The 19,571-nt window shown below is 41.8% G+C and overlaps 1 protein-coding gene across 5 annotated transcripts in view; it reads left to right on the top strand.

Moving 5' to 3' along the window:
* Positions 1-19,571, top strand: part of MAGI2 (membrane associated guanylate kinase, WW and PDZ domain containing 2) — a 1,357,364-nt gene that overhangs the window by 1,275,644 nt on the left and 62,149 nt on the right. For 2 of the 5 annotated variants that reach the window (XM_043588693.1, XM_043588691.1), the window contains 2 exons: positions 8,659-8,797; positions 18,639-18,727. In XM_043588693.1, coding sequence (XP_043444628.1) covers positions 8,659-8,797; positions 18,639-18,727 — 228 coding nt within the window. Of the gene's footprint in view, positions 1-8,658; positions 8,798-18,616; positions 18,728-19,571 lie in introns of all 5 variants that reach the window. The other 3 variants (XM_043588690.1, XM_043588689.1, XM_043588692.1) reach the window with 2 other exon arrangements.

Raw genomic sequence — 19,571 nt, 5'->3', positions numbered from 1 at the left:
ATAGGTAGGCACACCCCAAGATTTTCATTTTTTTTTCTTTTTTTAGTGAAAGAGAGAGAGAGAACACACAAAGAGGGGAGAGGAGCAGAGGGAGAGAGAAAGAGAATCCTGAGCAGACTCCACACTCATCGTGGAGGCCCACACAGGGTTCTATCCCACAACTCCAGGATCATGACCTAACCCAAAATCGAGAGTCAGACGCTCAACCAGTTGAGCCACCCAGGCGTCCCAAAACTCAACATTTTGAAAGAAATGCTGAGGAAAGGCACCCAGCCCAGACTGAAGGGATCATGGAAGGCTTCCTGGATGAGGTCACACCTGAGGTGTGTCTGAAGGAATGAGTAGGATTCTGCTACTTTCAGGGTGGGGGGCAGATTCTAGACAATGGATACAGAAAGAGAACTACTTTAGGCAAGCAGGAAGAGATCATCAGAGAGCATGCATGGAGCAGGGGAGCAAGAGACTTGAAGAATGGAACATCAACATCCATGAAAAGCCCTAGAAGAGTAAGGAGATTTAGAAAGAAGCAATCTAATAAAGTTCTCTGTATGAGATTAGTATTGGTAATATTTGACAAGGAAAAAAGAAAGGTTTGCTGAGACAGATACCAAATTGTAATTTAGACTTGACCTCTACAACTGGGCACTGCATCATCCTTAAATTTCACATATATTTACATGTTTTAGTTTAGAGGATTTGAAAAGTAAGAATGAGGAATGGAGGCTCCCGAATGAAGGGCTCACCCTGAATATCCACCAAGCATGACCCCCTGATTTGAAAGACCAGCCAAGGCACTCCCCTGCCCCCAAGCAGTACACCCAAGTCAAAGATGAAGTATTTCTTGAGCTGTGACTAAGTCTGTTCTAAAGGGTGAATATGAAATAGGGTATATCCCTCGCCTCAAGGGATAACCCTCAGAATTCTGCAGCGCCCCTAACTTCTTATTTCCCACTTGTTCCCCTCACTTTCACGGTCCTTCTCAGCGAGAATATGCTCCGGCATCACGTTGATTAAGGATCCTTCTGAAAATCAATAAGGGCTATTTCACACTTGTGTTTAGATGAAGTTTCTTGAGAGATGTTGGGATGTTTTCCTTTTAGTGATTATTTTGTAGAGCATAGTAGAAAGAGAGTTTCTGTTTTCAACATACACCTTATCTGAGGCAAATAAAAGTCACAGCACTTTGGTGCTCTCAAACATGTGCTTCACTTTCCAACTGGGTTGGAAGCTTTCCCTCTGGAAAAACCTGCTGACTTGATGGGCTCCTGTGCCTTTGCTGAGGCAGCCATGCACGACAGTTTGTAACAAGAGCCAGGTCCTATAATAGGCACTTGGATATCATGTATTTAAATCACCAGTCTAGTGGAAGAAACAGGAAGGTTAGCCAAAACACTCAGCATAATCCCTTGAAAACTTTACTGCAATGGTTATTAAATAGTGTCTAACAGGGGCGCCTGGGTGGCTCAGTGGGTTAAGCGTCCAACTTCGGCTCAGGTCATGATCTCACAGTTCATGAGTTTGAGCCGTGTCAGGCTCTGTGCTGACAGCTCGGAGCTTAAAGCCTGCTTCAGATTCTGTGTCCTTCTCTCTCTCTGCCCTTCCCCTGCTTGCTCTCTCTCTCTCCCTCAAAATAAACATTGAAAAATGTTTTTAAATAAATAAATAAATAATATCTAACAAAAGTTAATGGTGAAAACAGTCATTATGTATTAAAGATCACCATCAAGTTGAAAATCAGCCTGTCCCTTTGCTCCAGCAGGGCCATCAATGCCCATGTGTCCTGTTGTCAGAGCACCTGGTGATGATGCCTGTGGCAGGCAGTGGCAAACACCCTCAGTCGGATTTTTTTCCCAGCACGTTATGATTTTTTCGTTCAGACTCAGCCTCCATTCTACTTTCTCTCAATCCTTTAGCATTTGTTTCCCATTACTTTACCTGTCTCTACCAATTTTTGTAGGTCACCATTACTCAAACTTCATGTGGCCTCCTCTAAGTACTGTTGAAATTGTTATGGTGTTGCTGGAAGTGCTTAAGGCAGCATTTCAAGAAAGCTTTCAGTAAGGTATGCTGAGACGTACTAAAGCTGAACTATGTTGTGAGAATAGAGATGGCTGCTGTAACTGAAAAGCAAAGCCTTTGCTCAACTGCAAGTAATCAAGGGCCTACTTGTCAAGAGCTGTGTAGATGACACAAAGACAGTAGGTACTTTCCCTGCCCATGAAGGGTCTGGAGTCGACAAGAAAGGCCAGACTATAAGCGAAGAATTTCACTAACCTCAGGCCTCAGATCAATAGCCACAAAAATAGTCCACAGCTAAATCTTCCATGAAATAAAGAATAGAGATATCCATTATTTGTTGGTATAAAATTCTCACAGAGTTCAAATCCTCACACCTAATTATAATCTAGGGTTTCAGTCATGTATGATCATACAAAATAGGTTCTTGTGGTGCAGTAGTAGTAAGAGGGGGGTTAACTGATTACAGCCAGCTAAGCATGTTTGTGCGGTGTCGGAGTAAGACTTCAGTGGGAACGTCTGTGACTCAGGGCTAAAGTAAGTCCAGGATTAATCAAGTTCTTCTAAAGATTTCATTGAGCCAAACCAAATACATTCTATACAACTTGGTTACAAAAGTGCATACGGTACAGAGTTTACGTTTTTTTCTTACATCTTGAACTATTAACTGCTTAAGAAATATTGAAACTTTTACCTTTACCTGCCTTGGTTTTCCAATAAGAAGGGAAAAAGCTTTACCCACAGGGCCCCTGGCAAGTTCAAGGATTTGGTAATAGCTTTGTTAACGAAACATCTGCCATGATATATGAGCAGAAATGCAGAACTTACTAGGCTATGCCAAGAGTGGGCAGCCTTTTCTTTTCTGTTCTTTTCCTTTCTTTTCTTTTTTTCAGTAAAGTGACTTTTATCTTCAGTTGAAATATAGTTGACACACAATATTACATTAGCTACAGGTGTACAACATAGTGATTCAACAAGTCAATGTGCTATATGCTCACCACAAGTGTAGCTGCCATCTGTCACCATCCAACAGTATTATAATATGTTGTGCCTTTCATCCCTGTGACTTATTCATTCCATTATCGGACACCTGTCCCTCCCACTCCCCTTCACCCCTTTTGGCCATCTTCCCACTCCCGCCATCCCCTCTGCCAGTCATCAGTTTGTGAGAGGGGGCAGTCTCATCTCATTCATTGCCCCTAAGACATTGATGTAGGGTTGTTAGTTGCCCTAAGATACAGGACTACAGGTATAAATATTTCTTCCATGGGGAAAAAAAATGAATGCCTGGAATTTTATTCTAAGTCCTTTGGTTAGTTTTCTAAATTCGACATCTCCTTGACACACACACATCTGTGAACTTTGAGACTCCCTCTCTCTCCCCACTTCTTTTTTTCTCTCCCTCTTCCCTCCACCCACACCCCTCCTTTTCCCATCTCTCTCTCAATTCTAATTAGAACTTGATATTTTAAAAATTCATTAAGAACAAGTGGAGGACATTTGTAAAGTTCCACTTTAGTACGTAGCTCAGCTAAAGAGAGCTCTGTAACAAAGTATGGAAAGAGAAGACTGTATCAGAATCACAACTGGTCTTTTTTTCTTCATCCCTTAAAGGACTGCAAATTTTCCATTGGTTTTATCAAATTAATTCCCTCATTTGATTTGCATGTGAGGTAGGAAAGTGATGCTTTTCAACTGGCCACAAGGTGTGAAGGTAACCAGAGAACCTCTCTGCCCCTGACATATTCAACTCCTTATACATCCAGATACTAAGGATGAAAGCAAAAGGATTCACATTTGAAATTTATTTGAAGAGTCCCATTTAAAGCGACTATTCAGGGACACCTGGGATACTCAGTCAGTTAAGCATCCGACTCTTGATTTTGGCTCAGGTCATGATCTCTCAGTTCATGAGATTGAGCCCCTGTGCTGTCAGCACAGAACCTGCTTGGGATTCTCTCTCCCTCTCTTTCTGCCCCTCCCCCACTCACACACATTCTCTCTCACGCACACTCTCTCTCTCTTTCTCGCTCTCTCTCAAAATAAATAAACAAACATTTTTTAAAAAAAGAAATAGGGGCGCCTGGTTGGCTCAGTCAGTTAAGCGGCCGACTTCGGCTCAGGTAATGATCTCGCGGTCCGTGAGTTCGAGCCCCACGTCAGGCTCTGTGCTGACAGCTCAGAGCCTGGAGCCTGTTTCAGATTCTGTGTCTCCCTCTCTCTGACCCTCCCCCATTCATGCTCTGTCTCTCTCTGTCTCAAAAATAAATAAACGTTAAAAAAAAATTTTTTTAAAGAAGCAACTATGCATAATACTAGTAGTGGAGTAAAAATAAAAATTAAACCTTTTTTATAATTTCTGTCATTTCGCAAAGAGAAACAGTTCTTGAGTCTGTTGGATTTGTTGCTACCCTTGGCAGTAGGTCCAAATGACTTGGCCCACTTTTATAATCTGCCCAGAACACCTTGTAAGATTCACTTTGTGACAGTGACAGCATTACCATCATTTTACCTGACCAGCATCCCCTCCACACACACCAAAAATTTTTGTTCCGAATTTGGTAAGATCCTGGACTATTCAAAAACTTCCATTGCTTCCAGTGAGGCAGAAAATCAACATACTACATCCTCCAGTGTCCTGTCTGGGGAGGGGCTTGGGAGAGACTGAAAGTCTTAGATGAAAACTAAGGATCCTTGATCCAACCACACCAGAGGCATCCTCTTCTCCCTCTGAGGGGACCCTGCGTCAAATCTAAAAGTATGGAAATCTGCCAAGCCAAAAGGTCAGGTCATGCTCCTGGGAACTCAATAAAAGTAATACCCCTGACTCTTCCCGGAGCCCCGTCCCTGAAACTCCTGCACCGGAGACGTCAGTCCAGCCCTTGTGCAGCCCTCGTACCCTCTACTTCTCAACCACCCCTGTAGTCTTCCAACCCACCACCTCTCCCTCCCATGCTAAGTTTTGTTCCCTTGGTCTTCCTGAGATCTTAGGAGGGAAAAGGAAACATAACAAATGCACAAGAGAATGAAAACATCAAATTTTCTAAGTCTCTCAAGTATGGGACCAGAATGCAGATGATGTATGACTATTTCTATCACACCACAAGATTCCTTTTGCCCTCTACATGACTCTCGCACTGTCAGTCTCAAGACAGAAGTGTCCTCAGGCAAAGGTGGCTGTCACGGTTGTTTTGGGGGCCAAGAGTGTTTGTAACCCCTTCTCCCATGATTTTCAAGATAAGCCATGTGTAAATGCTTCATTCATTTACAAATACTTACAGTGCATCTCATATGAGATACATCATTAAAAGGGACACAGTCACTGCCCTCATTTGCTTCTTGAGACCATGGTATGTTTGGTCTCTGTCTCTTTCCCCACAGCCTCCCAGTTTCCCACTTGATAGACAATGTGATAACCTCACAGACTTCAGCACCCTGCTTTAATCTCCCACTTTCTCTCCAGTCCAGTCTCCATACTGATGACTCAGGGAGATTTCTAGATACCACTTTGCTTCCCAGGTCGGGTTACCGGCTGATTAAAGTTTTCAGTGGCTGGTGCACCTGGGTGGCTCAGTCGGTTGAGTGTCCGACTTTGGCTGTGGTCATGATCTCACAGCTCATGAGTTCGAGCCCCATGTCAGGCTCTGTGCTGACAGCTGACAGCCTGCTTCAGATTCTGTGCCTCCCTCTCTCTCTGCCCCAACCCACTCGCATTCTGTCTGTCTCTCTCAAAAATAAATAAACATCAAAACATAAATAAAATCTTTAGTGCCTTACTGTTGCCTTAAAAATAAAGCCTGAACTCCTGAGTAGCAGAATAAACTGACAGTTCTCCAAATATACGATGATCTCAAGGCTCAGGGTCTTTGCATCTGCTGCTCTCTCTACCTAGAATGCTCATCCTCCTCCTTCATCTGGGGAACTCTTACTGATACTTCAAAACTCAATTGAGATGTCACCACCTCCAGAAAGCTCTCCCTGACTACCAATTCACCCATTCTGAGTTAGATGTCCCTCATTTCTATTCTCTTAGCACCTTGTTAATATCTCCATCATAGCAAAGGTATATTGAGTAATAACCTTATTTACCTGCTTCCTCTCCAGTTAGACTGACAACTAGATACTATACCATTTATCTCTATCTTTATCTTATCACCCTAGTAGACTGTCTAGCACATGGTGCTAGACATAAATCATTTGGTGCCCAGAAATCATTTGATGAGTGAAGAAGGTCCACGTCTAGGAGGGAAGATAGAAAAGCATAACTGTAACAAGGTGTGATAAATACTAGAGTGGGATACAGTGACAAATGAATGTAAATATTAGAAACATCTGCTTGTAAAGAAGACAGCGTCGAGGAAGGAATCCCAGAGAAGATGCTTGGACTGGCTTTGAGGAAGAGTGGGAGATCAACAGGTCTATAGGGAAGAGAATGCAAAGAGAACAGTAGCATATGGAAAACCCTGGATGCCTCAATAGTCATGAAGCCTTGGGGAGACTTCTCTTAGAAGAATGACTCCAGGGGCGCCTGGGTGGCGCAGTCGGTTAAGTGTCCGACTTCAGCCAGGTCACGATCTCGCAGTCCGGGAGTTCGAGCCCCGCGTCGGGCTCTGGGCTGATGGCTCGGAGCCTGGAGCCTGTTTCCGATTCTGTGTCTCCCTCTCTCTCTGCCCCTCCCCCGTTCATGCTCTGTCTCTCTCTGTCCCAAAAATAAATAAACGTTGAAAAAAAAAAAAAAGAAGAAGAATGACTCCAGTGACAATAAGAAGAAGATATTGGTGGGAGAGTGACAGGAGAATATTGGAATAATCCAGGTAGATACCTGAATTTCACTAGTTAGCAATGGGTTACAAATGAGGTCAGAGAGAGGAAGTGAACCCAGCATGCCCCTCAGATTTCTCACTTGAGTGAGTGGTAGTACCGTTAACCAGATTTAGAGAAAAAAAAGTGCTTTGGGAGAAAAATGCTAAGCCCAGTCTGCTGGTGTTGAATTGGAGGTGCCTATTGGACGTCCAGGTAAAGATGTGTAGTGTTCAAGGGGATGCATGAGTATGAAGCTCAGAGGAAAAGTCTGGCTAAGAATGAAGATTCTGTGATAACTTCACTGGAACTTTCATTTTACTTCTGCAATTTAATACTGTGCCATGAGGTTTCAGTCATGGGTGGGAACTGCTGGGAGAGCAATAATTGGTCCCATCTCTGCCTCTGGCTTGGATACAGTGGCCTCCGGTAAGCTACTCGAATTCAGGCTGTGCCTGTGCCTTATGGGAAAGGAGACAATTAAGGAGAACTGAACAAAAATGTTGCAAACATTGCCCCTAAAACAAATTAATTTAGTCCTGTCGTTCATCATTCTTCTCTGAAATGTGGAAGTCATACCAGTGGGGTAAACTTCTGCCACTGCCCAAAAGCCGTACTTTCAAAGACCACCATACACAAAGTGGAAGGAGAAGTCTTTTCCTTCATTGCACTGAAGTCCTTACCCCTAGAAAGTCCTCTTCAAACAGAGATATTACTCTCTTGCTACTACAAACATGTGTTTGTTCTTTCCCCTCATTTTGGGGGTGGGGAGTGGTCTTATTTTAGTGCTGTCTTGCCATTGTGATGGCAACTTTTTATTCCTCTTCTTGCCCGGCACCCATCTTGATAATGCTCTGCTATGGGGAGTTTATTCACGATTCTGTCTGCATTATAGAGTTTAGGTTGAGGTCTGCTTTTAGGGACCCAACTAAAATAACATTTTTGCAAAGCAACTCATGGTGCTTTCCCTGGCCAATTTATCTTAAGTGACTTCCACTGAAATGAAATATATTTTAATTCAAAGGTTCCTGACAGTAATGGTACTGTGAGAGTTACCTGATGTGTTCATGGTTGAACCTCTTCTATTCCATCTAACTATTCACAGAGGCTAAATGGGAATTGCTTATGAAGCCTGGGCATTTCTAACAATTCAAGAGGGACTGGTATTTAACCAAACAGTTCTGGCAATCAGGTGCGAGCATGGCAAAGATTTAGCAAGGGCATTAGTCATGTGTGGAGAATGGAAGATCTCATTTTTAATTCAAACAACTGTGATGGAAAACTCATCATCAAACTTGAATATCAACCAACCATATTTACAAAGAAGGCGATATCACAATAGCACCCAGGGGAATTTAAATGATGCATGATGAAAATTCTCAGAGAAGCCCAAAAACCGATCATCTCATCCAGCATGCTGAATTAAATGCTGCACTAAGTCCAAAGCTGGCACTGTGTTCAATGAAAAGGCCTTAAAATATTTACTTCTTGTTTCAAAGCAAAGGTGCCAGGTTTGTTTGGAATTGTGACTTCAAACATATTCCCTAATTTTAAAAAAATGCTAAAAGTTTAATTAAAGCCTCTGCCACACTGAAAATAAGTAACATATCACCCCAACTTTATGGCCTGATATTTTAATTTCTGTAAAGGTAAATTAAGTTTGGTGGTCAGATTCAAGATGTAGCCAGGAATTAGCTGCTTCTGAGAAGCAGCGGGATGCAATCAAATTGTTCAGATGCTCTATGAAAACCAGTATTCTTTAAGGGATGCTTTTCTAATCTGTTGGAAATGCAAGGTGAGTAGAACCATCCTTGGCTGAGTTAATGTTTCCTTAATTAACAGGTAGGAGATCAAATCATTGAGATCAATGGGGAAAGCACAAGAGACATGACACACGCCAGAGCAATAGAGCTCATCAAGTCGGGAGGAAGAAGGGTCCGTTTGCTGCTGAAGCGCGGGACGGGGCAGGTCCCAGAGTATGGTACGTTTCATGTTTTGATTCACGTGTTTTCTGTTTCTTCTGTGTACTGTAAATGCCTATGCTTATTTGTAAAACTGTATCAGTTCTCTAATTCTACCTAAATATAGACTTGGCTATCAATAGATATATACATGCATATGTACATTTAAGCCGAAGATTTATATGCGTGTGAGCTCTTTCTTTTGCTCCCTTGGTTAAGTGATGTTTAAAATAGCAAATAGAGGACCTTTCAGGGCATCTCTGAGCGTGCAGGGAGATCCAGCCACCACTTATATGTTAGAACTTTTGCAATTTGACTAACAGTCTTCTGTTCATTTGAGTCCACAGTAATTTATCACTTATTTCCTAAAATTGCTCATGAATCACAACTGCCCTGTAGGGTATGTGACTGGGACCAGGGAACAAACAAGAACAGATCTTCAGGTGGGGAGATTAGAATGTAAACTTCATGCAGTGATTGCATTTTCTTGGCATTTAGGGATAGTTCAAAAATTCACTCTAATGTTGTGTATCTCTGTGCTTTTCAGGAAGGAATTGAAGTGCATTAGATTTGGCTTCAGAAGTCTTTAATGGTGTTATTTTTCAGCAGCCCATTTAAGACATCACTGACAGTTTTACTAAGAAACTGCTGGGTGGTCATTACATGAGAAGCATCACACCCTGAACTGGCTATAATTAATCTCAGGGAGTGACAGAAAGACAGAAAGACAGATATCAGTGAAAACAGGCACAGGGGGCAATGGGATTTAACCATGGTCTGAATAATTAGCTCAAATTGTTGATCTAGAAAAATTGACTCTCATTTTCATCCATTCATCCCCTACCACCCCCCACACACACACACAAATTCTAAATAATGCTTTTCCCTCTCAAATTATGCTTACCTTAATTATGGGTAACTTGCCTAAGTTACCTAATAATGAGCTGAACACTTCCTTAGTTAGCAGGCAGTATAGTCCTGAGTTCAGTTAAAATATCTGAAATCAAATGCCCTTAAAAATTTTGTTTTCGTGGTCTTGAAACCCCAAAAGGACTGGCAAATACTCAAAGAAAGCGTTGAGAAGTTTCTGTAGGGCTGGCTCTGTGCCCATGGAAAGATTTCATCCCAGGTCCCATCCTTAATGTTTGGATCTAATAAAATATTTTTAAATATGAATATTAGCAATAAATATGAATATTAGCTCAGGCCTGATCCTGTTAAATGCACTAATCCTTTTGTACTAATGCACTAATCCTTTTGTAAAGACTCTTACTCTTGGAATAGGGTAACTTTTTGCACCCCAGAGCAATACATGATTCAATAAGACCAAACTGACCTGTGTGAATTAATCACTTCTAAAGAATACCTTATTTTAAATGTATGTTTCATTCCATGGCAAGACCCATTATCTATACCAAGGAATTTCCCTAGAGTTAATATTGTTCTTATTTTACTAACAAATTAAACTTTAAGAAGTTAATCTGAACAACATGGCTATCCCGAGCTTTCTTTTCTTTTATGAAATCACTATTTGGTTCACATTTTCAACAGCTTGTCTATAGTGAACTATAGACACTATAGTGTCTATAGTGAGCAGTTACAACAGTACCATTGCCCAATTGGCAGCATGACTCAGCTTATAATGCCTACGTATGACGCTGTCTCAAAGCATCTTTAAAGAAAAAATAAAAACATGTTTTTGAACAAGACAAAAATTCAGGATCATGTCACTATGATCCCATTAATTCATCCATCATCTGGAAATATATGGTTAAGGTTAAATTCTAAAATTAACAAACAGGGTTTGTCAAACATCTGGACACAGTTTAGAGGGACCAATTGTCAATATGGTTAACTCCAGAAGTACTGCAGAGTTCTTCTAAATATATTCCCCTAAAATGTAACATTAAATCATACTTGCCAATGGTTAGTTAGAGTTTGTCAGCTACTGTTGATGTTAGAATGACCTAGATTTTGATTGTAAATTAGCTTTCGAGATTATGTCACAAAATAAGCAATTTAAATTTTTTGTATTTATTTATTTTTGAGAGAGAGAGAGAGCGCACACGCACACACACGCACACATACACACACACACACACACACACACACACACAAGTGGGGGAGGGGCAGAGAAAAGGAGAGACAGAATCACAGGCAGGCTCCCCACACCTCAGCACAAAGGCCGATGTGAGACTTGAACTCACAAACTGTGAGATCATGACCTCACCACCCAGGTGCCCACAGAGTAACCAATTTAATAGAGAAGAGCAAGGTCTTCTCCTTTAGATAAGTAAAAGAAAAATCACAAACTAAGTAAACATTAGCACTTCAGGAAAATCTAAGCTGAAAGATGCCTGGTTTTGCATGAGAAACCAAGAAGGTAGGGATCAGACCAGATCTTTGAGGATAATGCCATCAAGTGATATTTCTGGAGTCATAGCGACTAATGAGGAGGGTGTTTCAGGCGTCTCTAAGACCACACGCACATTCAAAAATCTGCTGGAAAGATTCCTGGGACACAGAATATAGTTGTACTCACAGGTAAGATTTATCATAATGACATAGTAAGGATACACAGTGGGATCATAAGGGGGAGAAACAGGCAAAGTCTGGAGGAATCTAGGTACAGGCTTCTTTATTGTTTCTCTCCCTCTCTCTCTCTCTCTCTCTCTCTCGGTCACCCAGAGATCACTCTTCCCCCAGCAATAAAAATTCAGCAATAAAGGTGTGATAGTGTTACCCAGGGCAATTCATTAAAGATTTAGCACCCAGGGCTTATACTGGGTGCTGGTCATGCAGACCACTCTCTGCCTAGCACATACCAAAATTCTAGACTCCTATAAGAAAAGCAGGTGTTCAGCATAAATTGTGTTGTTTGCACGGTTATCCATGAGACACCCTTATCATTTAGGGAAGGGTTTATATTAGTGTAGGAGACAATTTACCTGTCACAGTCCCAGAGGCCAGCCAATGGCCAACCTTGCAAGCAGGTCCCTTTAAGGATAACAGTCTCAAGGCTGTCATGTGAACTCCTGTACCAGGAGCAAGCCAAAGAAGCAGCCACAGTCATTTTACAAATGACCCCAGCATAAAAGGACTGCTCACAGCTAAGGAACATCATAATTCCTTCATCACCAGTTAAGTAGACTATATCATGAAGCAGAATTTTTTGTCCAACGTCTGAACACAAGATGGGGGAGGTAACAAAACCGAATAACAGAAACAAGGACAATGAAAGAAAATGCTTGAGTTAGCCAGTAGATATAACCAAGAATATAATCCACTGTGTCCAAATGGCACCCTCATCACAGGAACACTGAATTTTCCATCAACTATGAGCTTAATCCTGTGTTTGTTTCCTTTGTTTGACTTTTAAGATCCTAAACTTAGCAAAAATCCATCCTTAAAGATAGTTAAAGGAGGTTATCAGAATCTGTAGGAGACATAACCTGCTAGGGAGGTGTGCAGATTTAACCCAGTCTGGGAGAGTGAACTTTGAAGAGTAGATCTACAACCAACAGCCTGTGGCAGGGTTTTAAGTGATATCTACCAGCCCTCCCTCAGATACCTGCAGAATTCTGAATTCACAACAGCTCTGAAGCAAGACCCTTATCTGGACATTTGGCCACGTCAACGAAAAGCTGATTTCAGTCAAGAGAAATACAGAACTCTTGCTCTGAGTTCCTAAGGTGATCTGTGACAGAGAGATAAGCGCAGGTACAATTGAAGGAAAAAAAAAAAATACCAAGGGTAATCTGTCAGATTGTTGACTAAACAAAATCAGTGTGAATCCAAGTGAGCTGAGGAGAGGAATAAATATGCTGCAAATATGCCATCCATAATTACCGCAAGACTAATCGGCAGACGACACCCCAGCCAAGTCACAGGCATAAATCAGTAAATGCGGCCGCGGAGGTAGGAGCTGCACACAGGCTGTCGAGCTGCTGCAGGGGGAGTCAGCAAGCGATAAGGGCTTTGAAGAAGTTGCTTTTATGGCTAAGTCCTTGAAGGAGATGGATACTTCAACTCTACTTTAGTCCTCAGGATAAGAATTTGTTGATTATAAACTCCGCGGGAAGCGTGAGCTCCCCCCTCCCCTGACACACATCTCAACAACTGGCAAGAATAAGAAAATTTCACTCCACCATACTGAGAAAAAGAATCCGAAGATGATGCCTCCAAAGTAATGCCCTCCTTGACACTGGTTGTTGCTATTTGAATTAAATCTTAAAAGGTTAAGAGAGAAGAAAGCATGTATCATGGTTGGAAAGCTGCACAGGAATAAATTATACAAATTAGCTCCCTGCCTTGAAATACAGGTGTCCTTCATTAGCATTCAAGGAATCGATGTGAACACTTACTTGATTTAGATGCTGAGCCACAGAGCCAGGGCCAGGGTAAATAGAGGTGCCACTGGATGAAATAAAAATCAACCAGTTCGGACCAACTTGGGCCTTTCCCCTGGTGATATTTGCTGTTCAAATCTGATTAAATTCAAAATAAAACAAAACAGAAATATGCTTCCTAGTCTTAGTGGTCTAGCCTGTTTATTCTCTTAAGAGGCAACAGAGCATGTCTTTATGACTACCAAGGTGAAGGGAGTCCTGTTGCAAATGGAGACTGGTGGTCTTAGGAGACCCGGCAGGGTCACAAGGATGAAGTGAAATTTTCTTAGTATCGGTGGCCCAGGGACAACAAACACCAAATGCCCACGCAAAGGGAAAAAGAAAGAGTCAATCTGAATTTGACTTCCGCCTACCCTTCAATTTTGAAAGTGAATTATGTCTTTAATGGGTTTATGTCTTTAATGGGTTTGGACTTGATTACAGGTCTTTGGTAAATGGAATTGTTTTCATTTTGTAAGCACAATAAAACTGCATTAAGGAAGTAGAGAAAAGATAAGAGTCAGTAACTATAGCTAAAGAAATGAATAGGCCAAATAGTACTGCCTTTCATCAGGAAATACACATGATTTACAATTTATTAGAGCACGAGATTAAGCAGTACTGGTCTCTACTTATATGGCAATAGACGATGTTTATTTGTTTTTTTTTTTTTTCAAGAATATACATTGGCCATTTGCAACAACATGGATGGAGCTCGAGTATAATACTAAGTGAAATACGTCAGTCAGAGAAAGACAAATACCAAATGATTTCACTCATGTGGAACTTAAGAAACAAAACAAATGACAAAGCAGGAAATAAAAGGGAGAGAGAGAGAAAAACCAAGAAACAGACTCTTAACTATAGAGAAGAAACTGATAGTTACCAGAGGGAAGGTGGGCATGGTGGCAATGGGTTAAAGCAGGTGATAGGGATTAAGGATTTCACTTGTCATGGTGAGCACTAGGTGATTACAATAAAAGATTTTAAAAAAAGAGAACATATATTGACAAGAATATATATTATAAGTGAACATTATAAGCATACTCATCATCTTTTTTATAGTTATTTGTTCAGCAAGAGCTTTGGTCCCTCTGACCATACGAAGATAAATGCAGACAGTATACCCCTACTAAATATTAATACAAGACAAATCTTATAATTAATATCATCAGTTCACATCATTACTGTTCACTTAACTAAATCAGGATTTTTCTGGGCACTAGCGATGTGCAAGGCACTTTGCCGGCACTGAACACAAGATACGGTCCTGGCCCTGGGTGAGCTAACAATCTAAGAATGAGGATATATGTAACCACTGATTCTAACAGAATCTAACAGAATCAGTGGTGACTGATTAAAAGGCCTTCACAGATCTGCTCTAGTAAAAAATTTAAGTGGATTTTATTAATTATTTGTGGGATTTAATACATACTTCTAGAGTATTAAGGATCCTTGAAAAGCACTTGGCTTCTTTAGTTTGTTAAACATTGCCTTTGTAATATTTATACCAATGCTTTGTACATTTTCTGAAGAAAGGACTCGCTGAGTATAGGTAAATTTCTGCTTAGACCTTGTCTGAATTATTCTAAATTCTAAGTCAGTAAACCAAAACTTCATCTGGCAAATTTGCTAATCACCGATGTTCCCCTCCTGTGGCTGTCAGCCCCCAGAAGCCTGGAGCACTATAACCTCATAGCCGGAGGGTTTGTGGGTGTGCTGCTGTGCCCCCACGATAAAAGGAGAGAGTCTCCATTGTCTTGGCTTCTTCCTCAGAGACCACGTTCAGTAGGCTTTGCACTAATTCACCTGCATTTTTAATAGGGCAAAAGGCAGCTTGCTTCAATAATAAATTCTGAAATTTAATTTCAGCTTCTGACATTCATGGTTGAGTGTATCTTCCTTTTCCATGAGAGGTTCCACAAATCACTCCAGTACACCTCTACTGAGTCAGACCCAGGGAAGAGCTCAGGCTGTCCGGCAGAACTCCGGGCCGCATCATACAGAGGACAGGGTTCGTCCTGCCTAAAAAGGCTCGCGACTGCTCTCTGCAGCATGTAGGTGAGCCCAGCAAATGCTCTGTGAAGCTCCCAATAAGTTCCCATTTCATGGAGTCAGAGGCAAAAGCTTCCTTAAAAAACACACACAACTTTGAGATTCCGTTTCCCCACTGTTCAGCAAAAACCTCATTTGTTATTTTAAGTGGTTTTAGGAGAAGGATGAAATCTCATTTCTTCACATTGTTTTATTGGGGCCCATGGACTATAATGAATATTTGCTCTTTTTGGATACCCTTACATGATTTCCAACGTGCAGTTTTCTCTTTTAAGGATATAGTAAATGACCCCCTTCCCCAAGTCCTCACTTGTTAGGCATTTAAGACTCTGGTAAAATATATTAGACCACATAGTACCCAAGAAATCTACCAAGAAGAACCAATTTGGCCTTTGAGGTCCAACCACCCTCATTTTCCAAATACGTAAGTTGTTGGCCACGTGCATCTTAGAAAACCTAAATATCCCAGCGCTTCCAGTAACCCATCCTGGAGAGTCAGAGTTTAGGCTCTGATAGAACATTCCCTTCCTTCCCCCAGCATGAAGCTGGGCTCTCCCACGGAGGACTGCTTCCTCAAAAGTCCAGGGAGAAGGAATTTTCTTAGAGAAAGCACTACTGAATGCCGTAAGAACATCAACATGGATCCCCAGGAAGTCACACATTTAAGAGAATGTTTTTTACAAGGAGTGGAGGGGAAAGGGGAGAGCAAGGATAAAAGTTAAGAGACAAGAAAGCGGGCAGGCTGGTTTTCAAGCTGTGTGCATATGCATGGGTGAACATGATGTGTGGATCTGGCCCAGGACTCCGTATTTTTAAAGCTCCATCTCAGGGAATGCCATGCTCCCAAGATTACAGGGTGTATCTTCTCTGGCTGTGCTGTAAAGGCCGGGTGCATAGGAGTTTTTACTTCTCCTTGGCCCCCACTGTCAAGTGTGCCTCCCCCGCTCTGCAGGCTCCTCCTCTGCCCATCTAGTCTAAATGGTTTTTGTCCTGAGACTCACAGCATTACAACTTAAAGAAAGGAGACTAGATCTTCCTCCCATTGTCCTCCCACTTTCCATCTCTGGCCTTTTTCAACCATCCAAGCTCAGCTCCCACCCTCCTCACAGAGGACAGGCTGACCTTGGGGTTCAAGAGTTGATTCGAGATAAGCTTCTAACCCCTCAGCTGCACTCATTGGGAAGAGGGTGCTAAATGCCAAAATCATTTTCCCCACTGATTTTTTTCTTGTCTCAAAGTAGACCTGATACAGAAAAGGTTTTGATCCCTGTGAAGCAGTCAGCCAACCAAACTCTGCTCTCCAGGTGCTCAAAGCAATATACCAGTTCCTTAAGACAAACTCTTGGGTAGGTCCAGCCAACTGCCATAACCAGCAACCGTGGAGTCTCCAAGTCACTTTCAAGCTTTCATTTTTTAACTAAGGCCCTCTAAACTTTTCATTTCTAATGGAAGAAATAATGAGTCCATGAAGCCAGATTTTTGTTATTTGAGAAATCTGCATACAGCCGTGCTCCAAGATAGGATTGTGGCAATGTTCCTATCCTGATAAAGGCTTCTTAATATTTCTTTTTAACTTAATTCCCTCAGTCAGGACCAAAGATGAAATTCTATAATGCCTTACTCCAGGCTTGAATGATGCACTCTAATTATAGCAAAATCTCTAAACTTTGAGAATCACACACATTTTTCAATGTGCTATTTGGGCTCAGTTCTTGTTGTTATTTTTTTCATAGAATGAACGCACACTTAGTCCTGACTAAAGAGCTGTGAACTATAATGTGGCTCAGACATTTGCTTACAGAATAACTTGCTTTTACACTACCGAACAAAGGTCTCTGATTTTCTCAGCATGTGCTCTGTAACACCTAGTGATTCTGGCCTCATCAGGACCCTAAGTGTTAAGGCCGAACATACACACTCATAACATGTGCATTGAATATGCCAGCATACAACTCCATTTTTCACATTTCACTGCAATTTCTACCCCAGCCTTCACAGCAATTTATTTCCACCATGTTCTGGGTTTTTTCTTTGAACTTCTGTCCATGAGGTTTCCTCGCACATGTATCTTTCAAGTCCAGTAAAGGTCACATTTAAAACAAGATGAGAGCCTTCTCTCTGTGTGACACTAAAACAGCTTGATTCTTTTGGTACAAAATTACTTGCATCTTGGCAGGGCTAAATGGTAAACTCAATTAATAAGTCCTGAAATGTAATTTCCATTTCTAACATCCGTAGTTAAGCATTAGTTTTCTTACCACAGAGAGGTTCTGCTTTCCATTTAACCTCAAGGTGCTAGTGCTCACCCTTGGTCTCCCTTCCCTCAGACACATGCCATGCTGTGAAAAGCACTCCATGTGGCATAATCAGAAATCTACGTGGAGCGCTGTTCCATTCTGCATACTGAAGCCATGCAGACATAGCACCCCGTTTGGAGCAAGTTAGGTATTTAGATGGGGAACACCATCAGTAATGCCAGCAAGGAGTACATCAGGCTCAAAATGTCTGAGCTGCACGGCTTAAGTTGTTCCGATCACATTAACCTCACAGTCACCTTCCTTTCCCCTGGGCTGCACGGAGCTGAGAAAACACAGTAGCGGGCAAGGGGTGGGGGTGGGGGTGGGGGGGGGTGGCCGTTGGTGTACCTCCTGGGTCCTGTCCCTTGGAGATTATTGATTTGGATATTCTAGAGTGTCTAGTACCCATCTACGTGTAGATAAAGACCTGTAGCCCAAGAGCTGAGAAAAAGACAAAGCAAGAGAGCCACCGAGAGGGTAGCTTCATGGCATGGCCCTGGGACAGGTGAGTACCTCAAAGGAGAGCAAGCAAGGTGGGGCTGCGTTTCTTTTCCCTGCTTTATTTTTTTCCAGAAAACAATTACACTCAGCAAGTCAACTGTGCACTTTGACTATAAATAAACAAATTGCCAGAGGTGAGGGAAGCTATAAGAACGTGTGAGATTATTAGCAAAAAGAGAGATATAAACATGGGCACACCACGTTTTCATTTTTTCAGTTGTTCATAGTTTGGAACTGATTACTGTGACTGATTCTCAAATGACAGCGGCTATCGCTAAACATCCCATTTTTGTGAGACAATTCTACAAAAACTGTGATATGACCATTTCAAAAAATTTTTAACATCTGTGCCTCCCTAAAAGCGCCTCAGGATGCCCTCAATATTTTGAGAAAAATCTACTTTTGGAATACACATGTAGCTCAGTCTTGCACTAATTTCATGCTGCATGCTCGACAGGGGTAGCTCTACTTAAAGTCTTTATTCTTACTGCCTAGATAATTTGTATTCAGCTGCTCTAAACATACTAAGCAATCTTGACTCTAACAGTAATAATATATCTTTGTCACTGGTTCTGTTAATTCTAATGATTGGTCCTAGGCTGTTCCTCCCCTTCCTTTAGGAATGGTACCTTCCAGTCTCTCCATGTGCATGAAAAGTGACAAGCATGGGTCCCCATATTTCTACTTATTGGGCCACCCTAAAGACACGGTTTGTAAAATCTGCATGAATATTATCTTTCTCTAATGAGCTTTGGTTTTGCATTGTTTGTAACTGATGTATAATGCTTTTTCTTTCATAGTAGCTTGTCTAATTACTGCTAGAGCTCTGGAAAATACATGTAGCTGAGACCTTACATTATCCTTATAAGGATATGCTATCCTTATAAGCATAGGATTTGTGGGTTCCTGAAAACTTGAGATGCACCAAATTCCAGGGGTCTGGTCCAGAATGGCCCCAGCAGGAAGGAAAGGGAGGGAGGGTACAGCAGACCGCACTGGCAGAGTTCTGCTCCACAGACTTCCAAAAATCCTCCCCAGGCTTCGATGCAAATGATCAAATTGGTTTCCCCTCAACCCAAGTTCAGATAGCTCTGACCCAGGGCACCTCTTTGGCACCAGACAGAAGGAGAGCCGCATTGCCAAACATTCTAGCCCTAGGATCTCTGAACATCCCCTGGCATCATGGTATGTCCCTCACCCACCCTGTGGTCGCTGTCCACACAAGACTGGAGCTTCTCACTTTCCTTCCTTGTGCTCAAAGATACACCAAATTTAAGGGGGGGGGGGGGGGGATAGTTGTGACTTTTTAAAAAGTAGGCATAACTTTGTATCTGAACATGATTCACCACTATTTCAAAATGAATATTCTTAAGTGTTGGCTGTATTTGAGCCAGCACTTGGAAAAAAGGCTTAAGGGGAAAAAAATCCCATACATAAATAAAGCAGAATATAGATGATAGCCTTGCAAATAGGGTTCAAGCAACTTTTCACCCCTCAAACACACCCCTAGGGTGGCCCACGTTTCCACTGTGAAATCCTGCAATGGGCAGGTG

Source organism: Prionailurus bengalensis, chromosome A2 (genome assembly GCF_016509475.1).
Source record: "Prionailurus bengalensis isolate Pbe53 chromosome A2, Fcat_Pben_1.1_paternal_pri, whole genome shotgun sequence".
NCBI classification, from domain to species: Eukaryota; Metazoa; Chordata; class Mammalia; order Carnivora; family Felidae; genus Prionailurus; species Prionailurus bengalensis.
This window is presented reverse-complemented; position numbering and strand designations above follow the sequence as displayed.